We start from the raw sequence: 17,014 nt of genomic DNA on the forward strand, positions 1-17,014 counted from the left end.
CCACCTCCAGCTACTCATCCATCCAACCCTCCCAGTTCTTCTATGCCAGTTTCACGACCCCTTCCTCCAGCAAGCCTTCCCTGACTACCCAAGCCTTACATTGCTGAGTGACCACATGCTCTGTTTCACCCACAGGACATAATTCATGGTTTGAGGTATTCTTTGTGTTTTTCCTGTGTCATATTTCCCCACTAAGTGGGGAGCTCCCATGGGCCAAGTATCAAGCCTCTACACCTGCCAGAACCTATCCAATTAACTAGTGTCCTCTTTCAGTCAAATAATCTGAGTTCAGTGTCCCTCGTGATGATGGACGTCTTTCCACTGCAGTACCATGAGGCCTGGGTTCCCCAGCAGAACTGTGCTGGGTTCTTGATACCAGAGGCCATGATGGGGACACCAAGGCCCAGGTGACTAGCGTCACTCTTGGTCTTGGGGAGACAAATATGGGATGACAACCTAGGTTTCCAGACTTGAAGCTCCATGCCTGATCTGCACTGATCATTGACTGGCCTCTGGCAAATCTCCTCCCAACTCTGGGTCTCTGTTTCCCCTTCTGTCTAACAAGGGGGTCCTACAGGCTCCAATAGCCTGTAACCTAGGACTTGGCCCTGACTTTGATGTGCAGGAAGTGATAGCTTACTCTGCCTGAAAGGATTAAACCCCAGCCCCTTCCATTTATTACAATAAATGGCACTAAGCAGACTGAGGGTCATAACTGTGCAGAGGATCCTTGAAGGATTCTTAATGCCTTTGGAAATGGGATCCTTTCCCGATTGCATCTGGAGGCCATGCTGCATCTGCACCATGTTCAGGGAGAGGCATGTGTAGGACCATCACATCCCTAGATGTCCCCAAGGAGCTAGTGAGTGAGCCAAAGTAGCCACTGGCAGGTGTGAGCACTGGCAGTCAGCCCATACATGGAGGGTGTCCTGGCTGGGGGCCCTTAGGGACCTTTGACTCCAGCCTAAAGGGGGCAAAGAATAGGCACATCAGAGTGGGCTAAAAGGGGGCTAACAGCTTCCTGTTATGGAAGGCCACTTGCCAGGACAAGCAGAGGAAGAGCTGGGTCAATGGGGCTCGGAAGGGTGGGTCCTGGTTCAGGTCATGCTCAGCTCTGGGAAATCTCCCTTCCTTCCCTCTCTAATATGCCCAATCCATTCTTGCTCATCTTGAGAGGCCAAGCTGGAATCCCTCCTCCTTTTTTAGGAAATCTTCCCTGCCTGCCAGCAAGGAGGACCTGTTCTTCCTGGGAATGCCTGAGTCTCTTTGTGTTTTCCCTTCATTAAGCCTTTGCTGAGTACCAAGTCCTGCCATCGGGGTGCTACATGCTTTGGGTCTTCAGACTGCTCCTGCCAGGTGGGTATCATGTCTCCCATTATATGGACAAAGAAACAGAAGAGGCAAAGTGACTTACCTATATCACCTGTTATATCTGATGCCAAAGCTTTCACTTCTCATGCCCAGACTAGACCGCTCTACCTCATGCTCCTGGACATGCCACCCAGAGGTCCTTATGTCAACAATGCTTGTGTTCTCCCAATGGCCAGGCTCTGTGTGGGGCCCTGGAAGTGTGGAGGAAGTGACAGGGACAAGGGAGACTCAGGTTCCAGTGTGACAAGAGTCTGGGATGCAAGTATTTTCCTGAATCCAAGGTAGAGGCTGAGGGCTGTGTGTGTGTGTGTGTGTGTGTATGTTTGTGTGTGTATTGGGAAGTAGTGAAAGGAGAGCCCTGGGGACTGGAATGGGGAGGACTGTCCAGTTGAGGTGAGGCCCAGGAGAGCTTCCTAGCATAAATGGCATTTATGGGCCCATAAATATCCTGGGTTCAAGGGGTAGGGATGAGGGAATGTGCTCCTAGTAGAAGGAACCATAGGAGGAAAGCCCTAAGAAAACAGAGAGTCGTCTAGCCCATTGGCTAATGGAGTGAAAAAGGGTGATGAGACGGAGGCTGGAGGTGAGCATGCTGGAGTGAGGATCTTACTGCCCCAGGTGTCCTGGACAGACATTCCTGATGGGCTTCCTCCTACCTTATGTGGCATAACCAAGCCTAGACTTGCTTGGCACATAGAGTTTCCATAAAGACCTCTCAGTTTCTTCTGGTCTGCTGAGGTGACCTCCCCTCAGCCCACATGCAGAACTGGCACCTGCCAGGTCCCTTGCCATGGCTGGCCCCTCTCTACAGGCTACAGGCAGGTGCCCCTGCCACCCTATGTCTTTCAATACAGGCACCTCTGGCCAGGTGGGTAGCCCCACGCCTTTACTGCCAAACATACCAGTGTGCCTGCCATGGAAGCCCCCCTATTCCTGGGAAGGCTTGATTTTTCCTCCCATGATTTTAACCTGAGGCTGGAGCCAGCCGCCAGGAGACCGAGGATGTTGTGAGCCTCAGAAGTTGGAATGTGTAAACTCTTACTACCCGTGTACTCTTAATTACCTCCCCTCCTTATTTGTCTTCCTTTAACGGCCTGTCAACCAAAATCTCCCGCCTTTCCCTCTGCGCCAGCAGCCTCAATTAGGTGCACATCTGTGGCGGCTAGAACTGAAATGCCAACTACCAATGCCCACTCACATCACCCAGCCTGGGTACAGGTGCCTGATGGCTTGGACACTCTTCAGGTACAGTCCTGCCATGCTGGTGTTGAAGGACAGAGAGGCTGCCCCTGAAATTTCCTATCCTGCCACTGCAGAATCTGCCCTGGGAATGTTCCCACCTAACCCCAGAGGGCACCCAGGAGGCTAATGCCCTTTGTACTGGTTCCCTGGAGCCCCGCACAGACATTTATCCATCAAATAGATGGGGAAAGACACCATGGGCCCATCCTGCCCTGGACATGGGGGAAACAGAGATGCTGGAGACAGGTATCAGCAGGAGGGGCTGGGAGGGGGTTGGTTAGCTCAGGGCTTGTTGACTTTTCTGTGTGGAATCCCCCCCCCCCCCCCCCGCCATTCTGTCTAGCCTAGCGGGACTGCCCTATCCAGAGGTGGGGGTGGTGACATCTGGCAAAATCAGGCATCTTGTTTGGTGAGAGCCCCGCTTGTCCCTGTAGAGCTGGTCTAGCTTGGCTTCCCAGAGTCCACCATGCCCCTCCTGTTCACCAGGCCCCAGGCCTGTCAGGGCCTTGGGGCCTACCATACTGCCTTCCCCTGATAATATTTTCGGGGCCTCAGAGTTTGGAGCCTGTTGGCAAACCTCACTCAGGTCAGGGGAGGGGGAAACTTCAAAGTCGTCCTCTTGTCAAGCCCTGGCTTGTGAGGGTGGGGCAGGTGTGGGACAACCCAGGCAGGACTGGGGAGCTAGTAAGTGTTATCCTGAGCCTTATTTCCAGCCCCTGACTTCTGCCCTCCTTAGTCCAGGGGCCACTATTCTTCCCTCCTCAACATTAAGTCCTCCTCAGGCTGACTTGTGAGTGGGTGATGGGAGGCTCACCCAGATATCATGAAGTGGGGGCTCTTGCCCAGGTGGCTACTGTTCCCCATTCCTCATCTTAGGCACAGAATCTGTGGGCAGTGACTGCTATAGAGGCCTGCCCCAAAGCCTGGCTGGCAGGAAGCATTCTCCCATCCTATCTGTGCAGGGGGAGGGGCAGGGTTCCAGGGGCAACTTCAGGGGAATCTCTCAGGTGTTCTCTCCCAACCAAGAGTGTTTCAATCTACCAAGCAATTCACTCCCATTCTCACTTCATTCTAGAAATGGGGTTAAGCATCTACATAAGCATTCACAAGGGAGGAAACTGAGGCTCTGAGAGGCCCACAAGCTGCAGAGTCAGAAGCCACACCAGCCCCAACCTTCTCCCTGCAGCAGGGAGGAGCCAGGCACCTAAGGACAAGAAATGATTGGATTGAGCAGGAGTGAGCTTCCCAGCACTGGAGGAATCTAAATACAGGCTCTGGAAGCCTTGGGGCCTGGGGTTTGGGGCTAGTCTGCACACTGGGCCTGCTTAGGCCAGGGAAGTAAATGAGTGGCTTTAGAGGGCTGCACCCTGACATTCTCGGTCCCTCACAACTGTGCAACTGGACCTGGGTTCGAGCTCAGGGAGCCAGGAGACGCAGGCCCTTTCTTCCTCTCAGGGCGTGGGGATCCAAGTCCCCTGAGACAGGACTCTTGCAGGTAGCAGGAGCCACTGGGAGTGTGCTTTTAGCACCGCTGCCCTCTTCTCTAGACTGGCTGAAGTCTGCCATTCCACCATTAAACCTGTGACTCCAGGCCTTCAGCCTGTTGAAGGTCGCGAGCCCCCAGAAGGGTCACAAACGCGCCTGCCAGGGGCCCCGGGGCCAGGAACTCTTCCGCGGGTGCCGCAGAGAGGGGCACGGAGTCCAAGGCTGGGGGCACAGAGGTGCGCACTGGGAGGTCTGCCAGAGGCTGGGGCGCAGGACGCGCGCGCACGGGCTCCGCTCGGCCGCGCGGGCCAGCACAGCCGGCTCGGGGCCGCGCGGGGACTAGGGGCGCGCGGGCACGGGCGGGCGCGTGGCCGCGGCGGGGGCGCGCGGGGGCGGGCCGGCCGGGGAGGGAGGAGGGGGAGGGCGGCGCCGGCAGGTTGGCGGCGGCCGCTATTTGAGCGCCGGTCCCGGACCGGGCGCTCAGAGCGCTTCGAGTCAGCGCGGCGGAGAGATCGCGGCGCGCAGCCCGCAGAGGCGCTGCGGCCGGTGCAGCCCCGGAAGCCCCGCGCGACGAAGGCGGAGGAGGCGGAGAGGCCGGATTGCCGCCCGCCGCCCGCGCCCCCCCACCCCGCCGCCGCCGCCTCCCCCTCTCCCCGCGGCGCCGCATCTTGAATGGAAACATGGCGGTGCCGGCTCGGACCTGCGGCGCCTCTCGGCCCGGCCCGGCGCGGACTGCGCTCCCCTGGCCCGGCCGCGGCCCCCGGCCCGGCCCCGGCGCCCGGCGCCCGCCGTCCGGGCCCCCGCGCCCGCTGTTGCTGCTATTGCCGCCGCTGCTGCTGCTACCGCTGCTCGCCGCCCCCGGCGCCTCTGCCTACAGCTTCCCCCAGCAGCACACGTAAGTGGCCTCCTTGGCCCGCCGCGGGACCCCGGCCGAGCCCTGCGCGCCCCTCCGCCCCCCCCCGGCACGCGCCAGTCCCTCCCCGCGCCCCGCGCGGGGGCGGGGGCGCTGGGGTCCAGCTGCCGGCTGCACTGGGGGGCGGCGGCCCCAAAACCACAGGGCGGGCAGCCGTGGTCCCGGTGCTTCTGTCTGCGTCGCGAAACTTCCCCCGCGGTGCCCTTTCTCCCCCAACCCCCAAAAGGGGCAAAGCAAGATCTGCAAGCCTTGGGATATGGTGAGGGGTTCCGAGTTTGCCAGCGGATTCCCCTGCTCTGTCCCGGTGAGAGGGAAACCTGAGGTTCGGTGAGGGGGCGGCCAGCGACCCCTGCCCGGCAGAGTTGGAGCCGCGCGTCTGCCCCACGTTTCCTCCCCAGTGGGAACCTGGCGCTTTTGAACCAGAGGTGGGGGACACCTCCACACCTGTCTTCACTGCCCTTTTCCTTTGATGGCAAGGGCTGGATGCAGAGGATGCAGGCACCTTGTTGTGACCGGTGCCACAGAGGGGGTCGGTGTCCCTTGTTCTCCACCTGAGGAGAGGGTCCCCGGGAGAGCCCAACTGGGAGGTGAAGGTGCTAGGGTGGGGGCCGAAAGTGAATGGCAGGGAGAACCCTGCCCACCCCTGCTGCTGCTACCAACAAGGGAACAGCATCTCCTGGCCCTGCCAGCTTCTGCTGGTTCTCATGGTCCTTCTGAGCCTTTTCTCCGTCCCCAAGAGCCTGCAAACTTGGGCATCCTCCTCTGGTGAGCTTGGCCAGATGTATTTGGGGCTGGGGGGTGGGAGGCGGGTATTCAGTGCATGTGGCCCTTAGGACAACAGCTATCTCTGTGGGCACCATGCCCCAGACTTATGTCAGTGCCCAGACTCCTCTTGCCCCTGTGGCTTTGGGCCATGGTGACCACCTTGTTGTCTGTTATCTGTCTCCAGGAGTGTGGAGCCACCTGTCCCTGAACTCCTTCACCAGTAGCCAGGCCTGGGGTTTGGGAAATAAGTAGCTGGGCTGCTAGTGCCCAAGGGGAAGGTGCTGGCTTCAGGGAAGGGGAGAGGCTGACTCTGCGTCATTAGACCATTTCTGCCCAAGGGTAGGAGCCCCTGGTTTTGCCGACTCCAGCTTGTAGGTTCTCCCAATTGAGGGAAAAACAAACTCGGGAAAGGCACTGCTCTGAGTGTCTGTTCATCTCGTCATTTCTTTCCTCACACAGCCTGGCTGTGCTCAGGCGGGTGATCAGTTGGCAAATTACAGGTGCCGCACGGACGTGTCCTCTGTCAACCGTCTGGATTGTGTGTGTGTGTGTGTGTGTGTGTGTGTGTGTGTGTGTGTGTGTGTGTTGGGGGTGTGCAGGGAGAGGAGAATCATATGGAAGTTCAGGGCTTTTGGGTGCATTATTGTCTTTGATTTGCCGTGATGAAAACGGACTTAAACCACAATGTTTAAAAAGAGCAGAAGCATTATTTTTTTGTTGTTCTTTTTTCCTTAAAGCCAAGCCACGATATTTTTCCCCTAGCCATTTCGTAGCTCCTTGAATGAAGGTTTAAATAGACGTCTCTTTTCACCTCTTTCCACCTTGCCCCGTCTCCTTGCAACCTGCAGTGGGTCAGATGGCTGCTGGGCTTGCATGGGTCTCCGTTGGAAGGACAGTGTGAGACCCTGACCAGAGTGGACACCTGTCACTTTGTCCCCAGCAAGAAGACGATGAGGCGGGTGTGATGGCAGCAGCACATTTCCAGCTGGACACTCTTCTGTTGTCGATAGAGTTGGAGCTAATTTGAGGGTTTGGGACATGTCTTGCAAACCGTAATTAGAGAATGAGAGTGGGGGTGGGGTGGGGGCTGCGCGGCTCTGAGGGTCTAGAGGGAAGTGACTAATGTGACAACGACACACAGGATTTACCGTGACAGCCGGCGCCCTTCAGCTGCCCTGGTCCCGCAGATGCGGATGCCCATTGATCCTTGGAGGGAGGAAGGGGAGGGAATGGAGTGAGGGGCCCCGCATGACCATGGCTAGCTGGTGGGGGCTTTTGTTGAACTAACACGAAAGGCTAAGGCGGCTGCTGTGGGGCTGCTTGGGAGTGGATGGCCTCCCTGAACTCTTCTGGGTCAGTGTGGCCAGGCTAGAATGAGAGTTTGATACAGGTGGCTTTCTGAGATGGGAAGTGGGGGCCTCAGCGTCATGGCACCGAGGTGATGACCCCTCAGTGGAGGGGGCCCTAGGCAGGAAATCATTTCCTCATGAGCGTCTGGCAGAGTGATGGGGCTCGGGTCCTCAAGCCTCTGGGTTTTAAGCCAGTGTGGGTTTGGGGTTCGGTAGCCATTGTTTCTATAATTGCTGTGGCAGCGTGGCCCTCTCCCCATTAGGCGAAGTGGACCGAGGCTGCCGCTGGATCAAGGAGGACAGAGGAGTTGCCGCTGGAGTGGGGACAGGGCTTTGGTTTTGGTGGCTGAGGTGGGGGCGGGGGCCTCCCTCACCCCACCTGGAGGAGGCCACACGTGAGTACATGTGTGTGCACACGTGCACTCATGTGTTTGGAGGTGAAGTTGGTGGAGGAGGAGTCAGAGCACACTCTCTTTCACCTGCTTCCCTGTTTCCAATTCCGCTCACCCACGGCCAGGAATGGTGAGCTGTGAATGGCCACTGCTGCCGAGGGCAACTGCTTTGCCTCTCCCTGCGTCTCTCTCCTGCTGTCTCCTGGCCCCTCCCTGACCCCCTTCTTGGGTCCCCCACCCCCATTCCTTCTCCACTTCCTTGCCCATCCCTCTCATTACTCCGTGCCCACCCTGTCCTGCCCGCCTCTTTTGTGAGACCTCTGTCCCCTGTTCTCCAGCATCCCTGGGTTTCTCTGTCCCCTACTCTGTGGGGCCCTGGCTGAGTGCTGGGTGGAGCGCCAGGCTGAGCTGCTTGGCTGGCAGCACCCTCTTAGCCCCACTCTGCCCCCGTGATGATGCTGACCAGCACCTCCTTTCCTCTGGCAGCAGGTGGGTGGGGAACTGAGAGCCTGAGGGGTCTGGACCCACCCAGCAGATTAATGACAGCTGGAGTACGTGCTCCTTTTCCTGAGTGCCCACGACGGGGCATGCGTCAGTCTAGCTATGGTTAATGGTGGGTGACGTGTGTCTGTCTGGGCTTCTGAGCCCGCGCCTTCACCTCCCTGTGACTCTCTCTATTAGAGGGAGGCAACATCACACATCTGGGTCCCCCATTTCCCCAACGACCTGCCGCAGCTTTTGCAGGAGGGAGGGGGCGAGGCTTCACAGCCTGCTGCCACTACCACTGGCATGCAGGGCTGCCAAGTGCTCACATTCCTCCTGGTGCGGAGGCTTTGGGAAGAGAGAGACCCTTGGCTGCTGTCTCCCCTGTGCCCCACCCTTATTGGGCACCTCCTCCTAGCCAGCTGTGTCAGACTGATCCCTAATAAGATGGGGGGAGCCCTTTTAAGATGAGTCCCCTCATAATCTGTGGGTGAGTGTCACTCTGGATTCTCAGTCACACTGGTGTCCCCAAGGAGAGATTGACTCACAAGTGGAGTGAGCACTTCTACACTCAGTGCCTCCTTTTCCCTTCTGCCTGTGTGCAAGTGGGCACTGCCCGCTTTTGGCACCTCAGATGTGTATGGGTGGACCCTGCCAGCTCCTGGGGAGAAGGCAGTTTGGGGACTTGCTGGATGTTAGGTGTAGGCCCAGCAGACTCAAGCATTGGCCTCCAGAGCTGACCCTCTGATTGGGATGACCTTGCCTCAGTTTCCCTGAGATGAGAGAATCTGCTTAAGAGGCTGGTGGTGAGAATTCATGCAAGAGGCTGTAGCCTCTGGTGGGCAGGAAGGGTTCTGCGGGTGGGCACCGTGGCAGCTATTGTAAACATTAACATCAAGCCCTAATGCTACAGCCTGACGGACCCCTACCCACCCACCCCCATCTTTTCATATTGCTCCCATAGGCTGAGTGTCTTCCTATCTGCTTTGCTCATGTGTCCTCTCATCAGTGCATGCTTTCCTCAGGGGTTTCCACAGCTTCTGGAGGCCTCTGGGTTGTGCCACTAGCTTAGGCTGTACCCACCCACATGGGGTATCAGCTCCTTGAGGACAGACACTGGACTACCTCCCTCCCTCACTCCCTGAAGCCCAGCTTAACTGTGGTGGGGGACACCACCAGTCTAATGGTGGGCCTCCCCTCAATGAACCCAGGCCAGACCCTTATCCACATTACTACCTTGACCTCAGAAACTGTGCTCATGCCCATCCCACAGATGAGGAGACTGAGACTCAGAAAGATGAAGGTGCTGCCCAAAGCCCCACCACTTCTGGAGGCAGGACTGAGAGAGGACTAATCTGTTGGATGCTTAGCTGCCTTGCCAGGGGCCTGGGCACATCTGAACACTGGGCCCAGGAAATTGGGGGTAGGGAGCCAAAACCTAGGTCTTTGGACGAAGCATGCCTAGGCTTTCCAGCTATAACCTTTCCCACACCATCCCTCTGCTCTTCTGGGTCTCAGGCATCCTTGAGGGGGCCTTCCTTGGCTCAAGCCTTCACTGCCATCCTACTTCCATCCCTTGCCACACATACACAAGTGATCATGGGGCCCCCCGACTCAGAGTTTCCTCTTCTCCAAAGCTTTGAGTCATAGGCCAGGACAGCCTGGAATGGAGGGGTGGGTAGGAGGGACTCCTATCTTGAGATGCCAAGATGCCATCACCCCCTCCAGATTCCAGTATGATTCCGGAGAGAAGGGGCATGAGGGTGTTAATGGAAACCTGAGGCTGGATCTTCTAGTCCCTTGGCAGTTTTGTGAGCACTGAGGGGACTTCAGAGGACTCAGATCTTATAGATCTTACAAGTTTTCATGCTGTACAGACAGGTGGGATCTGGGGGGCTAGGGAGCTATTCAAAGGGCAGCTGGAGGTTTGGGAGAGTCAAAGTAGGCAGGCCTGTGGCATGGGTCCCATCTGGCAGGTTGTTGTCTGTGGGTAGGGGGCAGTCTCTTTCTCCTTCCTCTTCCCGCACACCGCCGCTGTCCTTGCAGGCTTCTAGATTTGAGATCTGCCTCGGGAACTGGTGACCTGTGTCTTTAAGTGAGTGGGCTCAGGGCCTCAGGCAGGAGGAGGGAACACCAGGGTCTAGGCTACCATAAAGGCAAGGGTGGGGGGCTTTCCTACTGCTGGCTACATTCCTTCAGCCAACTGGGGAGCTTCTGTTCATGTCAGGTTGGGTTTTTGTTTTTTTGTTTTTTTTTCCTCCGGTGCCTACTGTCTAAACAAGAAGCTACAGGATCAATATTCGTATTCCCAGAGGGAGGTGCATATGTGGTTTTTGTTTTTTTTTCTTTTCCCTTCCTCTCTTGTCCTATGTAACCTGAAGAGCCTTCCGAGCTGCCTGTGGCTAAGGTTGGTGGGGGGAGAGTTAGCCCTGCAGGTTACCACCAATGGATTGGGTTGCCCCTGGGGGGCTTGCAAACTCCCCAAGGGGATATCTTGGAGCTACTGAAAAGGAGTCAAAGATGCTGTCATTCAGGCCCACACAATCTGAGCCTGACCTTTTGCGGGCAGGACCTGGGGGCGGGGCTGCTCTGCCCTGCCCAGCCACTGTGGGACTTAGGCTGCAGGTTTGGTTTCCCTGGGCCTGATCCTGCTCATGGACCATCTAGTTCCTCTCTCACCTGAGCTAGGTCTTCTCCTTCTGAGGCTGGTATGGCCCACTTGGCTCCCGGCGGCTGCTAGTGCTGGTGCCTGAGCCTGTTGGGTGGGGGGGAGGGACCTCACAGAGTAGGAGACCCTGTCTAGCTGGGGTTAGGTGAAGGGAATCTTCACATGGGGGACTTGAGGGTCTGATCCTGGGGGGACCTCTGTCAAAGGCAATTCCAGCCCAATCCTCTCAGCTGGGTAGCTTGCATGATGGTGACCTTGGACAAGGCCCTTCCTCCCCCTGGGCCTCAGTTTCCTCTCTTCCAGGGCTCTTCTGACTGTGACATTCGTGTCCTCAGAAGATAGGTTCAGGGTCTTCCCACTCCTCTTCACACTGTGCTCTAGCCACGGAGTGAGGCCTGACCCCCAGCCCAGCTAGACCTCATCTCCTCCAGTGTGAGGAGCCTGCACCTCCCACTGGCCTCTGGCCACACCTTGGGTGTCTTGAAGCTGCTTCTCCGACTGACCCACTTTGAGCTCTAATCAACCTAATTGTTTAACAGAGAGGGAGGGGCACAGGAAGTCTTTCCTGCTGATCATTATCCAGCTCTCCCCACCTTGGTAAGGACTGTTTAATTGAAGGGGAAAGGAGTGGCAACGAGAGGGAGGAGCTGCCCCTCTGCCTCTCTTCCCTGCCCTCCTGAGATCATGGATCCCTGGCTCCCACCTCCACGCCTTCCTTCCCTGCTGGCCACATCTTTCTGAATGAGTCCTCTGCTTGGTGCTACTGAGGCTCTGCCACACCTCTCACCAGCTGTGTGACCTTGGGAACTTCCTCAGGCTCTCTGGGTCTTGGGGCCTTGTCTGTAAAATAGAGTTCCCTTGATTGTGGTGCCTCAAGGACTGGGATAGGAAAGGTCCTGAGGGATGGGCCTGACCCCAGAGAGTGCATGATGAGGGCATGTGGATCCTGACCTGTGAGGATTCTCAGTCCAGCTAGGTCTGCACTCCAACTACCAGGAACCTCTCCCATCATCCGTGACCCCCCCTGCACAGCCGGGCCCTGCGAGCACCAGAGACTCATTTGTGGCTTTTGGGTCTTTCCTCCTGTGCTTGGCCTTTGCCTTGGCCTGTGTGCACATGTAATCTTGTGAATGGAAGTGTCTAAGAGTGTCCTCTTGTATGTGTTTGCACATGTGTGTTAGCTGTGTTCACTTGTGTAAACGTCCATTTGTATATGAAGACATGTGTTTGGGTGTGTGTGAACATGTATGCCCCGGTGTGCACATGCTTGCATGTTGTTTGTGTGCATATGCTCAGGTGTGTGTGCATGCCCACGTTCACATTTGTATATAGGTGTTGGTGTGTGTGCATATGAATGCGAAGTTGAGGGTATGCTTGTGCATGTGTGCACATATGTACGTGCAGGCATATGCATGGTTTATCTCTCTGTACCCAGAATGTGCTCCCAATGGCCCCCTCCTGCACCTGCCTTTGAAGTTAATGCAAGAGCTGGGCAAATGCTGGCAGTGGGAAATAAAGCAGCCTGGTTGTTAGGACCAGTGTTTTGCAAACTTTTATGTCAGGAACAGCCTGAGTTAAGGCTGATCTGGAAAGTTTGATCATCTACCAACTGGCGCGATGACAGTCTGTGAAGGAAACACACAGGCTGTGTCCTTGTAATTCAAATTTTTGCAAATTGAATGGTATTTAGATGCACTGGAGGACTTGGGACTCAGAGAAGCTTGGTGAGTCCATTGTGAAGTGAAGCATATTTGCAAACAGCCCTCCACTTGTGGAGAATCTGGAGGTTGAGTATGGAGGTTGGGGTACAGGGAGAGTGGAAACCCTTGCTGTGTGACCTTGGGCTGGCATTTTTCCCCTCTTGGAGCGGGTGCCTCTCATCTGCACATGGAAGGGAGGGAGACTGGCATCCTTTGGAGCATCTGTTGTTGATTTGGGGTTCTTACCCCCAGGAAAATATTTGTGCAGTCAGTTGCGGGCATGATTTGGGGTACAATACCTTCAGCTTGATAATCTCCACATGTTCCTCTATTTGGGGCATCTGCAGCCAGATCTCTTCCTTTCAAAGATGAATTTTTGTCTATCGAGTCTTCATAAGCAAGCTGTCTGGGTGCCGTGTGCTGAGCTATGACCTTTGGGGTTGCTGTGTGCCCAGCTCAGCTCCGCCCCTGATCTGATGGGTTCTGATGTCCGAGAGAACTATTTAGTTTTGCTTTCCTGGCATTCTCAGGGCCTGTGTTGTCGGTGCTGGGACAGCCCAGTGTCCTCGGCATTTCAGGAGGAGGCTTCCGCAAAGGGCAGAAGCGACTGAGAGGGGTCTGGAGCCTGCAGGGCTAGTGAGGGTTCCTGTGGGGTCAGGGTGCCTGGGTGGGACTATCTCCTTGGGCAGTATGGGCCTTGCATGGTTCCCTTTCTTGGGAAGGACATATCCCAGCCACAGAAGTCCCTGAGGACCCAGACACCTCCATTGTAAGACCAGGAACCTGCTGTCTGAGGCTGCAGAGAGGAGCCTCGCCCCGACCCCACCCCCCGGCCCCTGCTCTGTGTCTTCTGGCTGCACACACCCTGTGGGCAGGACCCAGTTCCCAGTGCTCAATACAGGCTGCTCAAAGAATGATCCTCACTTAGCTGTCCTTGCACTATGACATACAACTGGTTCTCATAATAAGAACATCCCTGACATGGGATGCAGGAGCAATTTGAGGCCTCTTTTGGCAAGTCCTACAGAGCAAGGCGCCTGTGTGGTGTGAGGCCCCAGCTCCTGATCTTCCTCTGGGACACACCTTGGTGCCCCCATGCCACTTTAGAATCAGCAGGGCTTTCTGGGTACCCTCAGGAAGAACATCTTTGTTGCCAGATGGGCAAAAATGGGCCACCCATCCTGAGATGGGCAGAGGTCCCTGCTGCTACGAGTTTCCAGCCTGACGTGGCATTTTAGCCTCGATAACTTTCCTCTGCAGCCCGTGTTCTTTGCCTGCCGGCGCTGCCTGAAATGCTGCATTTGAAGCCTTAAAGGTCAGGCCTGGTGCTGCCACTGGTTCCTACAAACAAACAACAAAACAACCTACCTCAGCCCTGCCCCCAACTTCATTTATTAGAAAAGAGAAATGAGCTGGCAAAATAGGCTTCTGTGCTGAGGACTCTCACAAATGGACATTTCTCCTTCCCCCTGTGAGCTGTGGCCCAGGTGGGCATGGTGAGAACCTGGGAGTCTTCCATTCCTTTCCTGGACCCCCTAGGCATGCTGCAGTACCTCCTACTGAGGGTTAACTATGACCTTGCACCCAGAAGCCTGCCATGGGCAGAGCCCTCCTTCCCAACTTTGCATTTGAGGAACTGCCTGGGCTGGCTCCTGTCTCTGGCCACTAGCCCTGTGAATATCCAGGCTCCAGCCAGGCAGAGCCACTTGCAGGTCCTAGTAGGAGCTCTGGTCTTTGCTCACTATATCCCTCAATCGGACTGGTCTGCTCATCCCAAGTACTGAGACCAAGAGCCCTTCTGACTGATGCCCTCTTCTGGCTCCCTACCCCTGTGGGCCTCTCTGACAACCCTGTGTTGGTATGGAGTAGGTGTGGAGCTGACCACTATGCCTTCAAAATGCAAGTCTGAAGAGTGTATTTGGCTGCAAGGAAAAGAGGCAGCTTTTGTATCCACCGTGGCAACCACAGCATGATGACTTTTTCCATCATGATTAGTCCCTTTATCTTCTGCCAGGGAGCCCAGAGGTGGGTCTTTAGCCTGTCATTGAGGACCAAGTCTTCACCTGCAGTCTGCCTGGCTGGCCTCATTTTTAGTGGGGCTGTTCTTGGCTGAAGCCCCTCATGACAACAAGATGGCTGCCATAGCTCCAGGCATTAGAGGTATCAGACAATTGGAGTAAAGGGGTTATTGGGTTCCTCCCAAGAGGCTAGAAAACCTGGCCCAGAAGCCCCTAGCCAACTTCCCCTCGCACCTCATTGGTTAGTGCTGGGTCACATGTCTACTGTAAACCAATCACTGGCAATAAGGAAGGTGCATTGTGATTGGCTCCAGCTAATCAGGATTTACCCTTGAGCAAAGGATGGGGTCACCTTGGGGCTGGAGGTGGGGAGAGATTCTTACAGACTTGGGTTTTGTTAGCAAGAAGCGGGGAGTAATGGAAAATAGGAAGGCAATTTCTGCTGCAGGACCAGACCAGAGGCCTCAACGTGGAGTAGGGGTGAGGAAGAAGGTGGGAGGGAAAGGGGGGGGGGGGGGCTGTCCATGCTCAAGGAAACATTTATTAAGGAAGTAGTTATTTTAACTACATCATCAGTCACTATGAGCTGTGCCTTGGGTGATATATTTCATGGATCCTATCCAATGAGATTAATCCATTTTGATTCCCATTTCATAGACAAAAAAAATTGAGGCTCAGCAGGGCTGAGTAATGCTGAAATCACACAGGTAGTGAGTGATGGAAGCAGGATTCACACCCCAGTACTCAGAACACCCAGCTACAGCCTCACACAGCCCTTCTGTAGCTCACCTCCTCCAGGCAGTCCCCTGACCACAGGACCCTCGGGGTGCCCCCACGCTCCTGCACTCTTCACAACTGTTCCTCTCCAAGGGCTGCCTCTTTTTATCAGACTGAGTTCCTTGGGGCATGGTTTCACAGGTGCCTGCTGTCTCACTGGGCCTGTAGTACCCCCGAGTCCTTGGAGGCTGTGGGTGTACTGAGAAGATGCAGACAGAGGGCATGTCCTACTGCTGCAGAGTTGAGGAAGTGACCCATGGATGTGGCCAAGGGGAGGGCCTGAACTTGGCTGGGTGCTGCCTGTGAGACTTGATTCCCGTTTGGGGAGGGGGAAGCTGTGGAGTAGGTATACTTGTGCCTGCTAACTACAGAGGGGACTGGGTGTCCATTGGTTGGCTCCCTTGGTGGATATGATAAGATCCATGCTCCAATGAGACTGCATTCTCATGACCTTGCCCCTGGCCCTTCCTGCTACTCTCTGGGCTCTGTTGCCTGCATCAGTCTTGGGTCCAGGCTGGGCACAGTGTCCAGGAGTCAGTCAGCCAAGGGCACAAGTCTTGGGAGAAGCCCTGGGTTCTGTCTTGCTCCTAGATTGGGTGCCCCTCTGGTCACTGTTCCCCACCTGTCAGTGAGAGAAAAGGATTCTCTGGGGCTGGCCTTTACTGGCACAGCTGTGAGTCCTCCAGACCAAGAAAGGCTTCCTCTGATCTGAATCTCCTTTTGAGGCCTTCTCCCACTCACCAGCTGGGAGCTGATGATGGTACTGTGATCCCCTGTGCATACATGGAATGGGGGAGCAGGGCAGTCTAGGTTCACTCTCCATTCCCCCATCACTCCACTCCCTACCCTCCATCCTCCTACCTGCTCCATCCCCCACTCCCACCCTGGTGGTGCCTAGATTTACCTATGGAAGACTCAGAGGGAGGGAGACAGACAGGCAGCAAGGTCAAGTATTTAAGCCAGACCTTGGCTGCTGCAGGCCCACAAATTCAGGGGCTTGTGCTGTAGGGTATGGGCCTCCTTTCCTCCTTCTGCCAGTGCCCTCCTACCCTGCCCTAGTCTTGGCCTGTGTCCAGTTCACTGTGGGAGGCTAGGCAAGCCACCTGCCCTCCCTCCTTCTCTGAGCCTCAGTATCATCATCATTCCTGGGACCCTCCAGATTGATGGATCCTTCCATAGCTGAGGATGATGCTCTCCTGCCACCCCATCTGTGTTGCTCTCATCTCTGTCCTACTCTATAAGTAGCTACTATGGAGACCACAGCCAAGGGGGCTGCTTCTGATGGGCACAGGAATGGACACAGGAGGGGATCTCTGCCCTCAGGACTGAGTACCACTAGGACAGCGCCATCATCTTCCATGGGGGCTTAATAAGCACCTACTATGCACTGATCATGGAGTAAGCCAGGGAGCAGTCAGATGGGCTGCAAAGGGCCTTGCCAGCTCCAAGCAGGACCTGCCTGTTGTCTAGCTGACCTCTGCCCATCCCTTAGTGCTTGACTGGAAGTCACTGTTCCCTGAAGCCTCCCCTGACTTCCCTTGTGGGTCAGGGGCTTCCTAGGCTGCCTGAAGGCTCCCCCATTCTTGTCTTGCAATAGTCTTTGCTGCCTACCTTTCAAGGCTCTGTGCCTGGGAGAGTCAGGGGCGGTGGCCACCTGTCCTTGGCTGGAGCTCCAGGCTAGCACATACCAAGTGCCCAATAAATGTTTGCTGAACAGAGTCTACACAGATGTCTTCAGGCAAATCTGGTTGTGTCTTTGGAAGCTGGAAAAGCTTTTACATTGTTTGGGACAGGACCTCCATATGGACCTAGCTTTGCTGGTGCCATGAGGCAAAGGCCACTCCACGCACC

At 55.9% G+C, this 17,014-nt stretch overlaps 1 protein-coding gene across 8 annotated transcripts in view; it reads left to right on the forward strand.

Annotated features, from left to right (window-relative positions):
- The first annotated feature begins 4,499 nt into the window (after positions 1 to 4,499).
- The window catches only part of CACNA2D2 (calcium voltage-gated channel auxiliary subunit alpha2delta 2), a 142,195-nt gene continuing 129,680 nt past the window's right edge, over positions 4,500 to 17,014 (forward strand). For 6 of the 8 annotated variants that reach the window (XM_058726804.1, XM_058726803.1, XM_058726807.1 and 3 more), the window contains exon 1: positions 4,501 to 4,993. In XM_058726804.1, coding sequence (XP_058582787.1) covers positions 4,779 to 4,993 — 215 coding nt within the window. In that variant the 5' untranslated portion in view covers positions 4,501 to 4,778. Of the gene's footprint in view, positions 4,994 to 17,014 lie in introns of all 8 variants that reach the window. The other 2 variants (XM_058726801.1, XM_058726809.1) reach the window with 1 other exon arrangement.

The sequence above is a fragment of the Neofelis nebulosa genome, chromosome 4 (genome assembly GCF_028018385.1).
Source record: "Neofelis nebulosa isolate mNeoNeb1 chromosome 4, mNeoNeb1.pri, whole genome shotgun sequence".
Classification (NCBI taxonomy): Eukaryota; Metazoa; Chordata; class Mammalia; order Carnivora; family Felidae; genus Neofelis; species Neofelis nebulosa.